Source organism: Anolis carolinensis, chromosome 1, assembly GCF_035594765.1.
Source record: "Anolis carolinensis isolate JA03-04 chromosome 1, rAnoCar3.1.pri, whole genome shotgun sequence".
In the NCBI taxonomy this organism is placed as follows: Eukaryota; Metazoa; Chordata; class Lepidosauria; order Squamata; family Dactyloidae; genus Anolis; species Anolis carolinensis.
Window position 1 is genome coordinate 325,160,477 of NC_085841.1, and position 23,313 is coordinate 325,183,789.

The 23,313-nt window shown below is 38.3% G+C and overlaps 1 protein-coding gene across 19 annotated transcripts in view; it reads left to right on the top strand.

Moving 5' to 3' along the window:
• The window catches only part of npas3 (neuronal PAS domain protein 3), an 835,855-nt gene that overhangs the window by 566,872 nt on the left and 245,670 nt on the right, over nucleotides 1-23,313 (top strand). For all 19 annotated transcript variants that reach the window (XM_062967540.1, XM_062967559.1, XM_062967568.1 and 16 more), the window contains one exon: nucleotides 6,214-6,303. In XM_062967540.1, the coding sequence (XP_062823610.1) occupies nucleotides 6,214-6,303 (90 nt within the window). The remainder of the gene's footprint in view (nucleotides 1-6,213; nucleotides 6,304-23,313) is intronic.

Genomic DNA, 23,313 nt, shown 5'->3' on the forward strand with positions numbered 1-23,313 from the left:
TAACATTTGTGTCGGTACTCTTTCATCTTAATCCAACCTTGTTTAATAATCATAAAATTCTACATAGTGAGTAAGAAGATGTAATTAACTCTTTGACCCCAGAATCTTAATTGGTGCCTGTTGAAAACAGTGGGGCAGTTTGAAAAAAAGTAGCCTGTGGTGATTGAAACAGCATAGTACATAATGGTTTTCTCAAATCAAAATATGAAAATGCTGGGGAATCTCAACTTTAATCACAATTTGTACGCAGGCAGTAGGTTGAAGAAATTGCTAAACAACACATTTTCTCCCTTTAGATCAGTAATTTTCAATTTTTTCAATACCTAGCCTCCAGATCCGAAATCAGCCGCACAACTTTGTTGTAAAGAGCACTATTTAATGTTGTAAATGAGCAAACTATAATTTACATCTTGATGAGGCTAGCTGATAATAATAGGACACCGTGTAAATTCTTTGCCTTGCCCAGTTTTTTTTCTATTTGTTAAGGGTAGAAATTATCATACAACAAATTATATAGATTTTTTAAAAAAAATCTCACCCCTCCCCCAACAGACTTTTAGTATAAACAGGAATGAGCTTCTGAACTGAGCTATGTGTCAAATCTTAAATCAAAGATTTCAGATATTTTTACCCCTAAGGAAGTAATAATCGAAACTTAGTAGGCATTGGACAATTTTGATAGAATTTGGTATACATCTCAACATCATTTTAAAACTTTACATTCAAGAGCACAAAATTCCCTTACACCTGTCTTTCTGAAGTGAGCTATACCATCCAATAAAAAGCATTGTCTTGGTAACAAGAAGACCCATGTCAAAAAGACACCAAAATGAGAGAAAATTGGGCCAGTAAAGTCCTTTAATGTCAAATATAATTGCAGCATGCTTGCAACCAATATTTGTTCTTCATAATAGCTTAATTTCTTTCAATTCATCAAATTAAATTGTTAATAAACACAAACATTGAAATTAGTCTTTTTTTCTATTCTCCTTTTCCTTCTCCATGCTCTGTTATAACTGTAAAAAGGTTATACAGTCAGGACCGCCCCCCCCCCCCTTTGTTGTAGAGCTTTACCAGCCTGGCACCATACTTTGCCCTGGAGACAATATTTTGCACAATATCTGCATGCGTTGCTCAAATCTCTTCTAGCCTTAAGAAAAAGCTAGCTAACCTGGTATATGAATGAGCCTGAGGCTCAGACACTCTTCCTCTTTCGTGCGCTAGAGGATTTTGGTAACTACCAATTTTAAACACTGTTACATCAAAATTCTGGCAATTGCAGCTTGTTTTAGCATGAGTTAGTAAAACTTTAGGAACATAAAAACATTTTAAGAACACAAATGGGACCTAATTTAGCACCGTGTTGCCCCACATTGGCCTACCAGATGTCCATGCAGTGTCCACGATCTAGATATCAGGGTAATAGCTATGTCCTGTTATTGTCTCCTGGTAACTATCATTCACCACAGAGCTCTGAAATATTTCTTTGTAGATTCTGGGATCTATAGCCAAAAAGAAAATTGCCAGTTTCTGATTCAAAGCCATGGTATCTCAAATGCTGAAGGCCACATAGCAATTCCTTCCTTTTTCTCCATTATTTTTTCTAATTTGAAAACCACCATTTGTGTAAGCAAATTGTATACTTTAAATGTGTGAAAATGCACTTCATTTTTGAGGGGGGGGGGGGATTGCGTCCTTTTATCTTACTACCTATAATTTTATAACTTCCTATGAAGAGTGCCAAAACTACATATTGCTAGCACCATGGTGATTTATCCAGCTAGGATTCAACACACTCCTATAGTCAGAAATGAAATAATATAATAAAATTTTATTTATATACCTCCCTATCTCCCCGAAGGGACTCAGGGCATTTTCCAGCATAGGTAAAGCATTCAATTACCAAGACAGAACATACAGCATACCCAAAATAAAATTTTAAAAAAACATGAACATATTCCTATTAATAATAATTACAGAGAATGGACAATGCCCCTATTAAAATAGCTCCACTGGCTGCCAATAAGTTGCTGGGCCCAATTCAATGTACAGGTTATGACCTATAAAGCCCTCATCCACACTTGGGATGCTGGTGGGAGTGAGAGGAAGGCCTCCCCAGTAGATCTAAGAGTCCACGCCGGTTCATAGAGGGAGATGCGATTGCAGAGATAGGCAGGGCCCAAACCATTTTATTATTAAAAGAATTATACACATTTAAACATTAGTTCCAGTAATACATTGGATAAAATTCAACTACCACTGGTCAATATTTCAGGGTGAGCCGCGGGGGGGGGGGGGGGTAAAGTGCAAGCTTATGACCATGATAGGGCCTGGGCTACTCAATTCCAAGACCTTCTGAGCAGCTATAAGAGGCTAGTATTAGGCTAGTACAATGAGGTATTGTAGGGCCGGGGGAGTGGGTAAAGTGTAAGGCAGGGTCCTAACTGGTGGCCAGGGTAGGGTCTGGGGATAATCATTTTCAAAGACCTGCTGGAAGCAACAGGTTTTCAGGTCCCTGCGGGAGGAGAATAGTGATGGGGCTTGTGTTATCTCTCTGGGTAGGGCGTTCCAAAACCGGGGGGGGGGCACCACCGAGAAGGCCCTCTCTCTCGTCCCCAACAACCACACTTGGGACAGTGGTGGGAGCGAGAGGAGGGCCTCCCCGGTAGATCTAAGAGTCTATGCCAGTTCATAGGGGGAGATGTGATCGCAGAGATAGGTGGGTCTCAACCGTTTAGGACTTTATAGGTCATAACCTGCATCTTGAATTGCGCCCAGCAACTTATTGGCAGCCAATGGAGCTGTTTTAATAGGGGCGTTGTCTGTTGCTCCAGTTAAAATCCTGGCTGCAGACCTTTGTATCAGTTAGAATTTCCAGGTCGTCTTCAAAGGCGGCCCCACATAGAGTGCATTGCAATAATCCAATCTGGATGTAACCAAGATGTGGATCACCTTGGCCACGTCAGACTTCACGAGGTCTGGTGCATAAGCTTTAACTGTAGTGCATAAGCTTTAACTGTGAAAAGGCCCTCCCAGCCACTGCTGACACCTGAGCATCAAGCATCAGCGCTGAATCTAAGAGGACCCCCAAGCTGTGGACGTGTGTCCTCAGGGGCAGTGTAACCCCATCAAGCACAGGTTACCACCCAATACCCCAATCACCCCCATGACTGACCAGGAGGACCTCCGTCTTGTCTGGATTAAGTTTCAACTTGTTAGTCCTCATCCAGTCCATCACAGCTGCCAGATACTGGTTTAGGGTCCAGGAGGCTTTCTTGGATTTCATGGAAAGGAATATTAGTGTGCAGATGGCACTGAACTCCAAAACTCCAGATGATCTCACCCAGAGGTTTCATATAGACGTTAAAAAGCATGGGGATAGAATAGAACCTTGTGGGACCCCACAGGTCAAAGGCCAGGGGTCTGAGCAGGTATTCCCCAGCTACACCAACTGGGAATGATCCTCCAGGAAGGAGCAGAGCCACTGCAAAGCAATGCCCCCAAGACCCATTCCGGACAGCTGGCCCAGAAGGATACCATGTTCGATGGTATCAAAAGTCACTGCGATGTCCAGGAGAACCAACAGGGACACACTCTCCCTATTTAGGTCCCTTCAGAGGTCATCCACCAAGGCGACCAAAGCCATCTTCGTAACATGGCCAGGCCTAAAACCAGACTGCGATGGATCTAGATAATCAGACTCATCCAAGAATCCCTGGAGCTGTGAGGCCACCACTATAGTTATCAATAAAAATCCCAATCAAAAGCTTTTGGATAGACTATGATAGGTTATTGCCCTGTTATCCACTGTGCAAAGGAAAAAAGCATTCAGACAGCAGAAATCCTGGATTACTATAGTACCAAATACTTACAATACAGTATTATAGGTACAGTCCATCAAGATTTGAGCCTCCAGTTACTTTTAATATCAACCCTCCTTACATAAGAATAAAAGTGGATAAACTCAAGTTCTTGGTGTATTGTTTTTGGAATCTAAAATGTTGAGTGTGTTCTTGGTGTGGGACAAATGTAAAGTTATTCACTTGAAATTGCTTGCCAGTAATTGATGTCAGCATTCAAGGTTCTTGTGCTAATCATCTGAAAAGAAATTATGATAATTTGCTGGATAAGCTACTTGCATGGTATAAATATTTTTGTTTGACTAAAATCTATGCAGATTTACATTTTTATTAATTCATAAATATAAATTGAAGCTACCTTCTTTAATATGGTAACTTTACTGTTTGTTTTCCAATAAATAGTCCATTCTTTGAGGGAACAGATTATTTTTTAAAAAGAAGATTTCTACCTCTGAGATCAAAGAATCGTGAATGCTAACCAAAACTAACTTCTTGACATCTGTGTGTTGGAAATTAATCAAGAAACAAACAAATTATTACATATCGCTTCTTGGTGCTAGAAAGAGAGCGAGATTACTAAATATTTTTTTCTCAAAATATTTGCTAGTTTTGATATTACAAATATAATCTCAATTGCAACTAGAGTTGAACAGAGGTGGAATAATATTACATTCCTATATATTAGATTTTGAATAACTAAAGTATAGCTTCTCTTTAAGGACTTTCATTTTCTATTACAACCTCAATGATTTGGAGGCACAAATTCCCATTTAAACCCAAACAGACTGCTCACGCCCTTCTATTTCTGTTTCTAATTTGCAAAACACATCATTCTAGACCATTTTAAAAATTGAAAGGGAGGAATGGGATCTTATATTGCCCAGTATAGTATAGCCATTTCCCAGATAGAACCCTCCTCTGACTTCCGACTCACCAACCCCAGAATTCACAATTTTGCTGCAATGTTCTTCTTGATGGCTTCTTTGTGACTGGTGGAGAAAAAAGATCAGGTTCTGAGAGCATTTTCTACCCAAACCCATTGGGGTCCCAAAGAATACAGTCATCAGTCTGCACTTGACTATGGGGCATAGCCAGACATTTCTCTGATGCAGTACATTCTCCACCAGCCATGACTATCAAAGCAAAACTGTGAATCCAGGAAGGACTTGATAATTGTGGAAGATGGAGGGTGGAAGAGAATATCATCATCCACAACAATCAAAAAAGATTTATTGCTAACAAAATGCCATTTAATATGTGTGAGTAACATATATCTTGTTTTTAAAAACCTTGCAATTCCTAGAATTGAATTGTCTGTTATTATTTTTATTTTATAATGGGAGGGTAGCTGGCTGTAGAATCAGCAAAAATAGTTGGGATCCATGTGGATTTCAAGCTGCAAGTTACCAACCACTGTTCTACTGCACTGACTAAAATACATTGGTGGAGAAGATCTGATTCTCTTAAAGAATCTTCTCAGATCAATCTGTTTCACTGAAGGATTCACCTGACTGAATTCATTACCACTGGTGGCTATAGAAACAGAAAGATTAGCAGATAGCTTCCTGGGACATTTCTGGACATTCAGTTGATTGCAAGAAGCAAAGTAAAATAACATTAAAACAAAAATAGGGCTGTATTTTACTCAAAAATGGACACATTAGTTTTTGAAGATAATTTGTCTTAAACAAGCATTTTTTGAATCAGAAAGTTGAAGGGAATAGTTCTCTCAAAGTGTGTGGGGAATAAAGTACCACTTGAAGGCTAGTGAAATATTTAATAAAAGGAGTTGTATTCTTGAACAATTAGAAAACCATCAGACCAAAGTGGGCTGATTCAGTTATAAATAGTACTTTTGCTTGATCATTGTTGATGCATGTCAGGTGACTTTCATTAATGTATATATAACAACTCACGTGCTTTAATATATTACTCTTGTAACCATACCTAAAGCTTTACACCTGCTAAAATCATATTTAAACGTACATGTTGACACTGAAGAGATTAAGCTCACAAGACTTCAGTGGTCTACAGGTGTGAACCTATCTGTTGATTGGTTTTGTTTTATCTTCACACAAAAACAGTGTGTGGGATGCGTTTGTGAATAAAGAAGAGGGCCATAATCTACTGTTAATTGAAAAAATTATTACAATCTACAGTGGTTCTTCTTTTCTATATTTTTCTGTAAATACGTAATTTTCATTTCTAGGCTGAGCAAAACTAAAGTGTTAAGAATTAGATATATGTTAATTTCAGTGGAGAGAATAGACTATATTATGTGATTCCTTTGCTCTCATCTATTCATGAAATATATCACCATATAACAAACTTCTCACTTTTTCTTACTTTTCAGTCACTGGATGGATTTGTATTTGCACTAAACCAGGAGGGAAAATTTTTGTACATTTCCGAAACAGTCTCCATCTATCTTGGCCTATCCCAAGTAAGTAGGAAATCAATAATAAAATTCCAGTCTTGTGGTCATCATTTTTAAAGCAGTAATCTGTTTTGAAACATTTTGTGTGTTTTTGAATCTTTGATTTAATGGCTGTATCTTATCCACCCTAAAAAAAATTGAAAATCATGAGTGGGTATACAATGTTCAGATGAGAAGAATTTGGGGAGAAAAAAAATCAGAGCTTGAAGAACCTTTTTCTCCCACAAAGGATCATTATTAATTTATTGAGAACAAATGAAGTTTCTTTCCTCAGTTGTTTTGAACTTTAAACCTCAGTACCTGGTAGGAAAGGGACACACTAATAGTACTTCCCTTGTGTCCTATTACTGGATGTTTATGGAGTACCTTGCGCTATCCTGGGAGCTGACACAATGACAGGGAGTCATTTGGAGTCAAGAAATGCTGAAAGAGACCATTAAAATTACTTGCAGGGAGGTTTCCAAGAAGGACAGATTTTGCTACTTTTTCATATGTTCGGTGCAAAAATGCAGGGACATCTTTGAATAAAACAACCATAGTTTAATTACTGTTATTTCATTACTAATCCTTTTTTAAATACATCAATGGAAATAGAGGAATTGCTTTTTGTTTGTTGCTAATAGCTCAGCTTTTTGTAGCAATTAGAGGCTAAAATGTTAGGACACTTGGAGATTTTGCTTGCTTGATGAATTGTCAGGTAAGATATTCGGCCTCTAGTGAAGCCATCCTCGAGAAACTCAAGAATTGTGTTAATACTTGTGTCTTCTTGTAGAGAATATCTCCATATTGAATTAATGGCTGGTATTGGCATGATTGTTAGGAGAGACTTAAAAATATTGTGGTTTTCTTGTGCTGCCCTAAGCCAAACTGGAAATAATTTTCTGAAAAAATAAAATGAGATACCTAAATAAGTTGTGTGGGAGAAAAAAAGATTCAAGTAGCATTAGGTAATGAAATAGCAACTTATTAGCCCTTCAAACAAATGTCTGTAGTAGCCTTTCCTAATTTGATACCATTATAGAGATGTTGGGCTGCATCATCTCACATAGTATGGAAGCCATTTATTTATTTATTTATTTATTTGCAGCATTTATATTCCGCCCTTCTCACCCCGAAGGGGACTCAGGGTGGATCACATTACACATATAGGCAAACATTCAATGCCTTTTAACATAGAACAAAGACAAACAAACATAGGCTCCGAGCGGGCCTCGAACTCATGACCTCCTGGTCAGAGTGATTCATTGCAGTGATTCATTGCAGCTGCTCTCCAGCCTGCACCACAGCCCGAGCCCATTGTGTTGTATTCTTACACATCTGTCTGTAGTTTCATACATTGTGTTCATGTTAGATATATTGAAATTTTAGAATGACAATAAAAGAAATAAGAATGCAAGTCAATATAGTACAATCCTTGCATCTGCTGGTGATATGTTCCAAGATCCCTTATGAATATCTGGAACCATGGGTAATAGCAAACCCTGTATTTTGACTATACTTCAATTGGGCATTCCATAGTATTGCACTGTAGGGCCTAGTGAGACCCACAAATGCTTCTGGTGGGGGGATATTTTTGAAGCTGGAAATCAGATCTGCATATAAGAGGGTCGTGTTGTAATAATGTTTTTAAACTCCTTAGCTTTATACAGTACTAAGCATTTGTACTTGTTTTAGATTACTTTTCTCATTCCTTTCTTCTATTTTGAGAGGTGAACCCAAATTAGGTTTCACAATTTGCCATTATAAGGAACATAGCTATCAATAAAAAATTAAAACATGCAGAAATGTAGTGTGTATTGTTTTATTTTGTTTATTTTAATCTATTCTGCATATAGTGCCCAACAAAGTGAAATAAACCAGCAAAAAAAAAAAAGAATGAATAATTAGTTTAAACAGGTAAATGCTAATTAGGGAGCTCCTGAAAGGCATCCATTATACACCAGTTTAAAACAAATTTTACAGCCCTGGTTAGTAGTGTAATCCAAATTCTGTCAAGGCAACTGCATTTTCTGTAATTGAGATGTGTATGTTTGCTTTGCATAACAGATGGCTCTGTATGCTTAGACTGATAGCTAGGAAAATAATAATTGCATTATTCTGGCCAAAAGAATATTAGCTCTTGGGTTAGGGCCATTTCAAGCAGTCTTCCTGCCAGCACAGCATATGCACATATATGGATTCGATTTTCAAGGAAATTGATGCATCTGGAATAGTGTCGCCATCTGAAATATCATCTGTTCAAGAAAAAAGTTGGCTTTAACCCTGTCCTAGTTTTCCTTGTTGAAGCATACGCGTTCACTGAGTAACAGCGTCAGTAGTCAGATATTATTAAAGTAGATGTAGGCTGCTCATCACTCACTGTCTAGACTTTGTGTAGGTGTCCGCCTTTCTGATTATAAATAGTGAGTTGGATGTTGCACACTTCAAAACATTCCATAGTAAATACTCATCATCTTTATTTAGCCATGCATTCACCTAAACAAAAGGATTGTTGACATTCTTCCATCAATAGGCAAAATTTAGATTTTGGAAACTGCTAATTGTTTAGTCAGATGGATGTTACATTTTATCCATTAATAGACTTTATGTTTATAATCAAATTGTGTTTTATTATTATAATATCTTGTGTTTAATTGTAGTGTTTAAAACGTCTCACTGTAAGCCTCCATACTGCTGTAGTGGCAAATAGCTATGCTGTCCTCTCCTTGTTTAAAATGTGGATTATGTGTTTTCTAGCGCACAAGATGAGAATTGCACAGAAAAACATAATCTATATACAGTAGAGTCTCACTTATCCAACATAAACGGGCCGGCAGAATGTTGGATAAGCTAATATGTTGGATAATAAGGAGGCATTAAGGAAAAGCCTATTAAACATAAAATTAGGTTATGATTTTACAAATTAAGCACCAAAACATCATGTTATACAACAAATTTGACAGAAAATGTAGTTCAATACGCAGTAATGCTATGTAGTAATTACTGTATTTACGAATTTAGCACCAAAATAGCACGATGTATTGAAAACATTGACTACAAAAATGCGTTGGATAATCCAGAACGTTGGATAAGCGAGTGTTGGATAAGTGAGAATCTACTGTATGTATGTATGTGTGTATGTATGTGTGTGTGTGTGTGTGTGTGTGTGTATATATATATATATATATATAACAAATAAAAAAGGACCCAAAAATTACCCACTTCAAACTTGGATCAACTTATATGCACAACTTATAAAGTAACACCCAATTAAAAATGGCTGCTGCAGCCTCTCTTCAAAGAAGCTTATTTAGAAAGCCCCTTTTAAAAATGACAGCTCCACTTCAAGCACCCCAAATGGCTTTTCTATGTTGCTGATAAATTCTACTGAGGCTGAAAAAGAAGATGAGGATTAGATTTATGCTTTCTCAGGGAAGCCTTGCCCTGTTTCGTGTCCAGGCTTTTCTTGGGGGCCCGAATCTGTGTTTTGGGAGCATCCCAAAATCGGGAGGGTAGATATTTGTTTTCAGTTTGGGGCCCCGAAAATCAGACCATTATGGAAGGGGGCTTCCCACTCACTGGTTCCCCTTCCCTGTGCGCTTCCATTTTTCTTACCTGGCACCTGCTGTTTCTACTCTAGAGTAAAAGGCACTCAACTACAGGCACCGGCAGGCATGCAAACTTTCCAGGCCTGCCATCACACCACACATGCACTCTCCTTGGAAACAGGGTGTGTGTGTGGCATGGCAGCAGGCCCAGAAAGCGCAAGCACCTGCCAGTGCCTGCAAACAAGTGCCACACACGCACTCTCTTTCCAATTCAAGGAGGCAAGTTCAGCTGCAGACAAAAACAGTCCTTTGTGTTGATCAGATTTTCATGCTGGGAGGGGGCTTTCTGTTTCATGCTCCTGGAAAAACGGAAGCCACAAAAGAAATGGTAGAAACGAATTCTGCGTACATGTCTAACCATTATTGTGCTGGCTAATCCTAGATATTAGATGTCCCAAAGACCCACAGTCAATTAATAGCCACACCAACATACAAGAACCTTACCGGGAATAATATTCACCAAAGTCTCTATGCCAAGTCCAAGGATAATCCAGAGAGTAATCCAAAGTTCAAATGCATAAATCAAGGCTGATGCAAACAGGTCAACGATAATCCAAAGCAGAGGTCAAGGTCTGGAAATTCCCGGCAAAATACAACTAGTGGGTACAATACGAATGCATGTTGCTCCCACAACTGGCCCATAGCTTTTACTGCTGCTTTATAGTAAGCCAGCAAGCTATGGGCTGGATCCTGACTGCACTTCACTGCTGATCCCTTGCTGATAAACAAGGACTTCTATGCCTTTCCTTTAAGGCAAACCATAGTATCTGTCGCCTCTGCTCTTTTGGTGACTCCAGTGAGCTGAGGGGGTCTTCACAGGAGCAGCTGGTGGTTGATTACAGAATGGGGCCAAACCCCGAGCCTGAGTTTGCTCCTGGTCTATCTCTGCAGGCTGAGGTGTTGCCACAATTCCATCCTTCTCTGGTGCCTCTGGTTCTGGGGCTGAGTCTATATCCAGATTTAGGTTGAATTCCTTCCTGTTCATGGCTCTGAAAAGTCTCCAAAAACAACTCATCCTCTGACTCCTCACTAGAGGCTTTAAGCACATGCTGACCTAGTACAATTATCCACATTGAATTAAGCATTCGGAAACCTTATTTCCTGCATAGAACAACAGCAGAAATAGTCTTGTAAACAATCCTTCTCTGTAATGGTCTCAAAATTGTTGAAGGTGTGGAAGCCACTGTGGTAGGCCATTATGTTATTGAATTCCAGTTGATGATAAAGGTGCCAGAAACAAAAATTCATGAGATATGAACACATGAACTATCTAGCCTCCAATTTTTTCTGCTCCAACCATTGCTATCTGATAAATATTGCTGGATTCCTGCCATGAGCTGGCAAAATTTGCAGTTCTGTTGAATACAACTTGTGACACTTTGAGAATTTATACTTTCATTGATATTGGACTAATGTTCTTGTGAGGGATGCTTGAAAATATCTCAATATAAAGCGCTTGGCATATCTTTGACTGTAGCCACTGCACATCTGGTTTTGTTAGTCAGTTAGTGATTAGATTAAAGTGTTTGCTTCAGCCCTTTGCTTATTAGGAAAGGAATAGGAGAAAGCTAACAGTCATGTTGTATACCTTGAAGTCCAGATTTTTTTAAAAAAATGATTTTCATGTTTAAGAGGAATGGGTGATTAGAATAATGATGATCACAAAATCAATGGGAATGAAATTAGTCTATACTGTAAATTATGACCCCAACCTGTTGAAATGGGCACTGATACAGATTTTGCATCAGTGTCCCATTTCCCCCTTGATGATATTTTCTGAAGTACAGATAATATAGATAATATATCTGAAGTACAGATAATAGAGGGAATAAACTTATTGATGAAAAACCTAAAGTCAGATCCAGGCAGTTTGACACCATTTGGCTCAATGTTATGGAATTGTAATTTTACAAGGTCTTTAGTCCTCTCTGCCAAATACTGCTGGTGTCTTACCAAACTAAAATTCCCATGATTCCATGATTCCATAGCATTGAGGGCCTTTCCAGACAGGCCCAAAAATACGGGGCCTGTCACGTTTTTACCTGAGGCGTCCAAATAATGCCTAAGGTAAAAGCAAAATAATTTGGAACAAAGCAAGGTTTGCCCTCTAAGTAGGGTAATTAGATAACCCAATAGATATGGGCCTTTCTGAAAGGCCTGTGTCTAATGGGGTATTGGGCCTGTGAGGACTCACCTGAAGTCCAAAGGTACAGGTTGGCACACACCCCCTTCCCCAAACCCCAAATTTAGACCCTAAAACTTACTGGAAAGCAGCTGGCAGGCATGGAGCCTGCTTGCAACGTTCTCCTGGCACGCTAAAATGGTGCGTGAGGAGAATGGGAGGGGGAATATTTCACTACAATTGGGATAACATCTAGTCACTTGGAGGAAAAATCCAGGGTTTGCGGTGGATTGTGGGGACTCCAATGCGGGCAAATATTTATTACTTTAACCCATTTTTGCCCACGTTTTCTTGCTGTCCGGAAGTGCTCTGTGACTGCAGTTAAGTAGTTGTCAAACTGCATTCATTCTGTACAGTAGATGTACCCCTAGATTAAAGCGTTTCTTTACTAGTGGCAGAATAAATAAGGCAAGAGTACTGAAGTCTTCAGTCCACCTTCTGTGATTTTTGGAACATAATGAAAACACAGGGGAAATGCCAGTTCTGTTTTTGTTGTTGTTTTAAATGCTGTAACACTAGCAATAGAACTAGCATTTCCTTTGTGTTTCCATTATCTTCCAAAAATATGATCTCTGTGTGTGTGTGTGTCTGTTTAGTAATCCAGTTAGCCCTCCCTATCCATGGGTTCTTCATCTATGAATTCAACCAACTTCAGTTCGAAAATATTTGGAAGAAAAAATTCCAAAAAGCAAACCGTGAATTTGCCGCATGATAATCGCACTCATCTGTAGTGTAGGGGTGTGTAGTGTAGCCTCCTGCTATTTCACAAATGCGGAGTCTCTCTCTAGCACCAGGGCTGGAGCGGGGGGGGGGAGGTTAGGGGTTCAACACCCCCACTGAAATTTTTCAGGTGAAATAAAACCTGGTTTACTCATGAATTTTAACTGGTAAACCAAATTCCCATGCTAAGTCTATGAGAAGCAAAAATTAAACAAGGCCCCCCAGAACTGCAAGCACTATCTCAAGCAAATTTTGATGATTTATTCACACTGTCATTACTTGCAGCAATAGCTGATATAGTGGAAGCAAGCAAGTTGATTGGCAGGCAAAGCCTAGGACAATTGGGGGGGGGGGGGGGATTTGAAGGCCCTTATGAAGGAGACCAGACTTGGTGGGGGAAGTTCACAGGGACAGAGCTGCAAACTATTTGAGGCTGCTCCACCCCCTGATGTGCTCTTTGCTTCAGCGTGAGGAAGGAGGCAGGTTCCTAAAGGGGGATTAGGCCTTTCCCTCCTTACTCCCTCCCCTCCCCTTTTCCAAATAGTAGGGTTCCCAGTGCTATGCCTTTGCCCTAGGGAGACACCCTACAATTTGGGAAGTTTCTGCCCTTGGCACTTATTGGCAAGGATTTCCCAGCTGGGCTAGGCTGAAGGTTTGGGTGGCTTCAGTAAGCAGAGTTCCCCTCCTGGGCTGCCTCAAGGAAGGCACATCAGGTAGCAGAGAAGGTTTGCCCTTCCTTCCCTCGCTGTTTAGAATAAACTCTTTATAAGTTGTTGCCTGGGTGAGTCACACTCTTTCCTCAAGTCTCAAGTCATGATTGCTGGGTCTCAGAAGAAGGTTGCAGACAACTCCTTCCTTTAAAATAATGCTTAATGAATTGTTATCTGGAAGGAGTCACACTCTCTCAGCCCCAGGAAGGCACAGGGTATAGGGTTACAGCCTGCGCTAGAAGGGGTTACACTCCCCCTGAAGACACATGTTCGCAGCTTGGGAATGATCCTATTTATTTATTTATTTACAGCATTTATATTTCGCCCTTCTCACCCCGAAGGGGACTCAGGGCGGATCACATTACACATATAGGCAAACATTCAATGCCTTTTTAACATGGGACAAAGACAAACAACATAGCTCCAAGCGGGCCTCGAACTCATGACCTCCTGGTCAGAGTGATTGATTGCAGTTAATTGCAGCTGGTTTGCTGGTTTGCTCTCCCGTCTGTGCCACAGCCCCGGGCTTCATCATTGAGTCTGAAGCCCCAGGTCTCAGTGGTGGGTAGGGGAGCTTTTGCACAATTAAAACTTGTGTGCCAGTTGCACCCGTACCTTGGGAAGTCAGACTTGGCCATGGTGGTCCATGTTCTTGTTACATTCCAAATAGACGACTGCAATGTGCACTACGTGGGGTTGCCTCTGAAAAGTTTTCAGAAACTTCAAATAGTCCAACAGGTGGCAGCCAGATTGCTCACCGGAGCGGCGTACAAGGAGCACACAACTCCCCTGTTATGTCATCTCCACTGGCTGCCAACCTGTTACAGAGTATAATTCAAAGTGCTGGCTTTAGCCTAAAAAACCCTAAACGGTTCTGGCCCAGCTTACCTGTCTGAACAATCTTCCTCTATGATCCACCTTGGAGGTTAAGATCGTCGGGGGAAGTGCTGCTCTCGATCCCCAATGAAATCAGAGCAGCCCCCTCCCTTCTGTCTTTCAGGAAAAAGCTTAAGAAATGGCTGTAGGATCAAGCATTCGAGCAGTAATTGTAGCAATGTAATAATGAGAATAATTTAATGTGATTGACTAATGGACAGACCTTGGACTATGATTTGAACTTCTGTAGTTTTAATTATGTTTTAATAATTGATGTTTTAATACTTGGTTTTAATTGCAACTGTTATTTTTGGAATTGTATGTTCGGCATCAAATTGCTGCCTGTTGTGAGGCCGCCATGTGTCCCCTTCGGGGTGAGAAGAGTGGGGTACAAGTGTCATAGGGGAATAAATAATAAGTTTAAATACACTTTATGATGTTTCCAGGAATATAACAACTGTGATAATTTGTGCTTGCTTTAAAAGTTTATACTTTAATTTCTCTTGAACTATCAAATAATTTTTGAACAATTAGGTACCAGATTAAAGGTATTTTATGTAGTTTCTAAAAATTTGCTAATAGGTATGGGTCATTGATCTTTTTTATGTATGTATATATGTATTTATTTATTTATTTACATCATTTCTATTCTACCTTTCTCACTCGAAGGGATTCAAGGCGGCTTACAGATCCGGCAAAAATTTAATACCTATAAAAATAACAACAAATCTTGCTTTTTAGACTGCCAATTTAAAGTGTGTGTATATACTCGTATATACTCGTGTATAAGCTGAGTTTTTCAGCCCTTTTTGGGGAATGAAAAAAACCCCTTGGCTTATACTTGAATGACAGTCCTGGCTGGCTTATATTTAGGTTGACTTATACTCGAGTATATAGGTAATATATACAGTCTTATCTTATTAAAGTCTTATAATTATATTAAATTACAGTTTTATGTCAATATTCAAAACATTTAACCTACTGATGTCTCAATTAATGTAATTTTATTGATATCTATTTTTATTTTTGAAATTTACCAGTAACTGCTGTATTTCCTACCCCAGAAATACACGAGTCAATAGGTTTTTCCCAGTTTTTTGTGGTAAAATTAGATGCCTCGGTTTATATTTGGATCAGTTTATACTTGAGTATATACAGTGTGTGTGTGTGTATGTGTGTGTGTATGTGTGTGTGTGTATATGTGTGTGTGTGTGTGTGTGTGTGTGTGTGTGTATATATATATATATATATATATATATATATATATATATATATATGAAAGACAATGGGGCAAGAAAAACTGACTGGACTTGCACTCTTGAGTGTCCACTGAAGTTTATCGATGGAGCTTGATTTCTGTCAAAGTGTATTGACAGTTTTCAAGACGCTGTAGTATTCTTTTGTAACTATAAATTACAAATTAACCATCATTTTCAGTTATTTTAAAATGTGAAACTTTGTAACTAAAATAGAAAATTGATTTAATTAAGTCTATATAAAAATATAGAATGAACAATACTTTTTAAATTATTTTGTGTTATGGAACTACTTTTCATGATTGACTAAAAAATGTCCCCCCCCCCCACTTTTTTTTTTCTGGCTACGGCCCTGAGGGACACAGTTTTATTGTGCCACTGTATATAATGGAGATTGAGTATCCACAGATTTTGGTATCCTGGAACCAAGCCGCAGCTGAAACTGCACTGTACTGTCATGCTTTAAAGATCTCAGGCAGTTACATATAAATACTGCAGCAGAAAGGTATCACTTATATTGTAGCTCTGCCAGAAGACCTGTTGTTAACAGAAAACTACAGGTTTTACAACAATCTTCCTCTTCTCTCTATCGGGTTTTCTATCTCTCACTCCTGATCATATCTGGATCAGTGTCTGTATCTCCCAGTATTGTTTTTGTTTTTGGCAGTCTTCTGTTTTTGGAAAGCATCCATGGGGAAGCTGAACTGTCTTGTAGCAGTTACTGAGAACATCTCTTTGTTGTGAACCCCCCTCATTCACACTTGACATTCAAATGATACCAATAAACAATATTCTATCAATTCCAGTGCTTTACAAAGAAAAGAGTAATGTTTTTAGAAATTATGTTGTAATGTACAGCACTAGCATTTATTCTCTTGAATATCATCGTATTTTTACACGTATATATTTGGGCCAAAAATTCTAAAGCCATTTATTTCTAATTTCACAGGAATATATCAAAGTAAATTCAGAATGAAGCTTAGAGGTCAGAAGTATAGTAATTATGCTTTCAAAAATGTCTCTATTATAAACTTAAAAGTATTCTGTGAATGGCAAGCAGTGAAGTTGCATGTCATTGAATGGATTAAGAAGAACAGGTTGCCTGAGAGGGAAACGAATATAAAAAACTAAAATGTAGCTCTGCTTTCTCAAAACTACCTACCATTCCCCACATCTACTGTAGTCCATCAAAAATTACAGACTTCCGTAGGAGAAGGGACTCTATAGAAATCAGGGATAGCAGCCATTATTCAGATCCAGAGGGGGCTATAAAATCGGATTCTGTATTAAAACAAAGGGATTTTGGAATGTTTCAATCACCAAGTCTTGCTATCAGTGATGAGTAAATGCATGTGGGAATGTTGTTTTCTTGATAGGTTGCCATTTGGGACTTGATGACTGGTGGCTCAATATGTAAATACAAGTATTATTGTTGTGTTTTCCCTACTGGTTCTTCTTACCACAACCCCATTTATCCCCTGTACCAATCAGGAACTATATCAAATTCTAAAAAACAATGATAACTAAACTAAAACAAAAAAAATTGGTTTCATTGAACGGAAAATAAAACCAACAAGCCAATGAGAGTAAGAAATAGCTCCCAGAAATTGGGAGCTATCACAAAAAGGTTGTATCTTGTGTCCTGGCCAACCTGATTATTAGTACGTATGATTCCATGAACAGGTGCTGGGTACCATATCATATTCATAGATGGAGTCATGTTGTTCACATCATCCATCAAGCAAGCAAGCGGTCAATGATGATGTTAAAGGATAAACCCAGAAGCCTATATTGGCCTTGGCGGCTCTTGAGTTCAGAATTCTCAATTGAACACATAGGTTCATCCGTCTTGCCCAGTTTTCTCTCACAGAAGTAAGCATAAAGGTCTAAGCCCATGTATCGAAATAGAAACATCCCAGTATCACCAACCAGATGCAACTTGCTAGAATGGACTGGAACCTCAGTAATGTCTCTCAATTCCAGTCCAGGCAGGTGAGAAAGATACAATGCTCCATGGTACTGAAAGATGTCCGGTGTCCAGAAAAACTGAAAAGATCATATTCTCCAGCAGCACCACCACTGTTAGCAAGCCAATAGAACCACCAAGGCTATCACAGTTTCATAATCAGTGAAAATCCAAAATTAGATCAATAAAATAATCAGTATCATCCAGCCCCCTCCAGATCTTTAACTCTTTGAAAGGAAGAACCTAAAAACACAGTCATAATCAATCATTTATACTAGAATTTAGTGACAAAAAACAAGCTCATACAATTTTAATGCCTGGCAATATTTAGGAAAAGAAAATATGTCAAAATAGCATGTGATATATTTTAATTTTTTTAAATAACTTTTTTTACATTGAATAGAATGCACTCTTACTCCCTTTCTCCAGCCCAGAGAAATCCTCAACTTAAATGTGTGTCCTGCCCTTGCTTCCAGCTACTCAGGAGAAACACAGGTTTGCAAATTGCCCTTTAAAAAAAAGAAAAAATATTTCTCTAAAAAAGGAATAGTACAGCTGCACACATAATCAGAGCTAATAGAGGTGAAGGGGAATAAAGGATAAGGTGTTGTTTAGGCTGTGTCCTTTTTAAAGCAAAATAGGTGAGAGTGAACTGGTATATTTATGTGTGTGCGTGTTTCATACTGTAACCAAGTATTATAAGTTGGATTTTCTCAATATTTGTCCTATGGAATGGCAAATAAAATTAGAGCAACAGCACAAAAGAACAAGGTCAAATAAATGACAGTACTCAGTCTATTTGTGAAGCTATTCTGAAAGAGAACTAGGGTGCCAAATGTGGTTTATTTGAATAATAAAGAAGAATTAGATTCCCCCTGATAACTTGGCTGAGGGCCAATAAATCACTGGAGGTTAAGGATGCTTTGCAAACTGCTATGTAATTCTTTTGCTTTTCTGAAGCCTGTGCTTTAGCAGCTATGTCTCACCTGTTTTTGATGCAAATGAAGTTGAGGTTAGTATCTGGTTATTGAATTACTATATGCTAGATTTGGTTAAAATACATTTTCGCAGAAATGTTAGCATTTGCATTTCTTTTGTGTATCCCTCCCCCAACTCAAAATCATATTTTAAAATGCAGGTTTGTCAGATTGGGATCTATCTAGTACATATATTTTAAAGCCTCATAATGGGAGCTTTCAAAACAAGAATGCTACAGCACCAACCCCCCCCCCCCCCCTTTGTAACACAGCAAATTTGATGCCATCGGCCAGAGTAATGAGAATTCATTAAATTAATCCACCAGTATTGATAGTTTTTATAGACATTTGACCTCATTTAAAACTAAACATTAAATAAACATTATATAATTAAACATGAAATATAATTCTCTGTGGTCATATAGCTTCAAGGAAGATTATTTTTAAATATTCAAAATTGAAATATTTATTACTTGGGTTTTGCATTTGCTTGTTTGCTTGTAAAGAGAAGGAGGAAACCCCTTTTAAAATATAAATTCATTGCGGGGGTTATGTACTACAGAGAAAATAAAAGTATCAAAATAATTCAGAAACAGTACAAGGTACACTGGCACATTATCAATTTACAACATTTAAATTGATAAATGCTTGGTGGTAGAAGGCCTACAAGGGCACTTTGAAAAGCAAATAGCGACCTGGTGGAGAAATTGATTTTTCCCCCCTGAAAATGACTGCATGATGCATCATTTGACTGCATGCTGTCCAAGTGCTTGACAGAGATAATCTCAGCAATCCCACGGGTGACCTTATCATTCTCACCAGGGCAACTTTGTCTAGGTTCTGACTTTGTGCATGTCAAGGTTTCTCCAGGCAGGATCCTAAGGGGGGGAAAGTTCCTCTGTTCGATCCAGATATCGAACCGCTCTTCAAGGCTCCCTCCTTCCCCATCTCCCCTCCCTTCCCCCAGAAAGGCAGGCTTGTTTCTTTTCTTCATAATTGTGAATGAATGAAACAAGAAAATATATCTGCAGACACAGTATCTTTGCCAAAACCATTAATGTCTCTTTGGTATAGTTAATAGTACAGCTCTTAAAGAAGAAAAAAGATATCTGCTATTAGAGGTTATCAGACACATATGAAATGCTCTAAAGCGTATTGAATTCTGAATAACACAAATATGCCATCTGCCCTCATTCATCCTTGTGCCTAGAATTCCTTACAGTATTTTAGGGAAGAGTCAATGCTGTTGTTTTACTCGGATTGGTTGCCCTCCCTCCTTTTCCCACAAGAACGTGGACAACAACTCAAGTGCAAGTGACACAAGACATGAGCATCAATATCTATTTATGCATAATTTTGCATAGGGAACCTATGAACAGCCTTCATTCTGGTCCTAATGTGTTCCAAAATGCTATGTATGGAAAGTCATGCTGACATTAAGGATTCCCTAATTTTTGTCATTCTATAAATCATCCAAATGCAACACTGACTTTTTAAAAGGGAGCCACCTTTTAAAAGGTAATTGTGGTATATTCTTCACTATGGTTTGTCACATTTGTGAATCAACATCTCACTGTATGCTGCAAATTCTATTCTATTTTCAGCTCCTCCCAAAGCTCATTATCTACTGTCTTAGAGACCTACAATTCACTATATTCCCCCACTTTTACCTCCTTCTTTCATCCACAACATTAATTCTGAGTGAACAAGACGTGCTTCCCTGCTTTTGACAAGATTTGCTGCGGTCTCATGCGACAAAAACCCAACTCTCATTCCAGATTCAGAAAGTAGGATTTATAACAGCATTTTAATTTAATGTTGGATGTCGAACATATAAAGAGATCACAGTAGTACTAGAGCTGAAAATTGATGCCTTTTTTATTAGTGTCCTCTCAGAAGTGGGTGAGCCACTGTTTGTGCAATGGAGCACAGAACACCACAGTCAGATGAATGAGGATATGCTATCTGCAAAGAATCATATTTCAAACCACTGCCTAGTTCTATTGATATGCTCAGAGTTGAAAGGTTATGCTGGTAAATGCCATCTGAATTTTCAACATTAGAAATCGTTGAAATAATCTACTGGCTGTCACTTTGTAGCTAGTGCAAACACAATGCATAGTGGTATTTTACTTATTTTTATTTTATCGGTACTCTCGAAATTACCTTCTTCTGACCGATCACATTGTCATGCTTATTTTCTTTCTGTGTGTTTATATAGTATTGGAAGTTTTGGTTTTAAATGTTCTGCAGAAAAGACAAGACCGTGTTTCACTGAGGGTGCTAAAGGAACCCAGAATATTGTATTATATGAGATCAGATCTACCTTATTTGTTGTTTGGGACAAATTTTACCAACCATTAAGGCTGAAACATTGAAATTCCTGGTGCTTAGGGAAGTCACTTGTTATAATGAATTATACAAATTCTTAGAATAATAAAACACAGTCTTGTAAGTGTTACCATTTGATGATTAGAAACTATTGCACAGATCTGTAGAAATTCCAGACACCATATGTTAAAAATAAGGTATTTCTTCTACTTACTGTTCCTTGTAATGGTAAGGCAAGAAACTGAAATGTATGAAATGCCAACCCCCTTTCTCATGCTTGCTCTCTTTCTGTTGCTAGGAAGAAAAGATATACCTATATGAAAGTAAGCTGCATTAAATGCAATAAGACCTGCTTCCATGTATAGCGTTCAGCCCAAAGCTGCATATAGCACCATACACACAGCCAGTCTTGTCTGATTTTGGAAACTGTCTTATAATATTACTTTCCATTTGTGGAGTTTGAGAATGTTGACAGGTGCATGCTTAGGTTTAATCAGTCATGTGTTCAGATAATACCTATCATACAATCATATAGTTGGAAGAGACCTCATAGGCCATCCAGTCCAACCCCCCTTCCCCGCCAAGAAGCAGGAAAATGACATTTAAGGTACCCCCAACAGAAGGCCATCCAGCCTCTGTTTAAAAGCCTCCAAGGAAGGAACCTCCATCACAGTCCATGGCAGAGAGTTCCACTGCTGAACAGTGCTTCCTAATGTTCAGGTGGAATCTCCTCTTCCTTCTAAGGAAGTCACCCTTTATTAATTCTCTTCTATATTGCATTTAGTTGTTTTGTGCAGAAAAATAGGGGGGTTTCAAATAACTGCATTTTTTACATAGATTTTTTTTTCTATAGAGTACAATAACTTTATTGTCATTTCACATTGTACAACAAAATTAAATGCTTTCCCCAGCACAAACCACAAAACAACACACCGATCCCTCCACACTCCTACTACTACCGCAGAGCCTCCAATGCCATATCAATGTGAAACCATGGAGTTCAACATAGCCACAGCTTTAGAATAAAAGCTCTCTCCCAGTCTGTTTGTCTTTGCTTTTGTCACCCAGTATCATCTGCAAGATGATAATAATTCAAAAAAAAAAACTATGCTGGGGGAGATGAATCTTGAAGAATGCTCTGAGCTTTCTTAAGGCTGCAGGAACAATAAAGTTCTTCCAAAGAGAGGAGAGGGCACACAAATTCTGTGTAGAAAATGCTGTTTTCTGCACAAAACCAGATTTTGTGCAGAAGAAATCCAAAGTGCAAAGATTCTCATCAGTACAGAATTCTTCTCATTAGGTTTACCAATACTGAAATACTCCCATTACTTTCCACCACTTCCCAAATCTACTCTCATCACTGAAATTAATAGGAAAGGTTGGTGTGTACAGTGTTTCCATGTGTCTGTCACTTGAAAGCGTGCAGTTTCAATCTAGTCTGCAGAGAATCTGTTTTCTCAGTCACCTTGTGTGTCTTTATAGATGATTAATAATAATAATAATAATAATAACAATAATAATAATAAATTTATTTGTACCCTATCCCATCTCCCCGAAGGGTCTGAGAGCGGCTTGTATCAAAGATGAGTGTACTATTTTTTTTATAAGATGAGTGTATTTTTTATGAGTTATTTTTGATTTCTCGACATTTAATTCTAAGAGACGCCTAATTGGTTTGAAAATGGTCATTACACTTAATATTTACCTGTTATTGGTGTATAATTGAAGCAAAATATATGTTAGGAAATAACTAATGTATTTGCTCATACTAAAGTTACATTTCATTTTCCTCAGAAATTCATAAAGGCACTCATTTGATATATGAATACTGTAAAAACTGGAATGCTTGAACAGGGAACACACAATGGATTTAGCAATGTCTTGGAAACTCATCAATTAAAGAAATACGAACATTTCACTTCCATAAGAAAGATTTATAGATGAGGTTCTAGGACTAGTATACGAAGATGTATTTTCAAAATAATATAAGATGACAGCAAGTGTAACAATAATTTTGAAAGGTCCATTAAATAATGTTGAAAGTGAGTAAAAGAATCTTAAAATGAATTTTATTTTAGAACAACTTTAAGTTTGCACATTTTCCATTAAAAAAGTCCTAATTAGAGTGGTCAGAATTCACATCTAGTAAAAATTATTTCTAAGAAAAATTTGCACAAAATCCATCCAAAATGTATTTTGATCTAGCGCAGATTTGCACAACTTGACAGCTGTAAAGGGCCAGTATTTTAAAAACATCATCTGGCCACTCCTTCTCTCTCCCTCCCTCTTGCTTGACCAGGTAGATATGCAGTAAAAGGGCCTGCCCATGGGAACAGCACGGGCCTGGCAAAGGGGCTGGTTTGCCCCTTCACTGGTCAGTCCTTCCCATACTTGCCTTCCTAGTCAGGCAG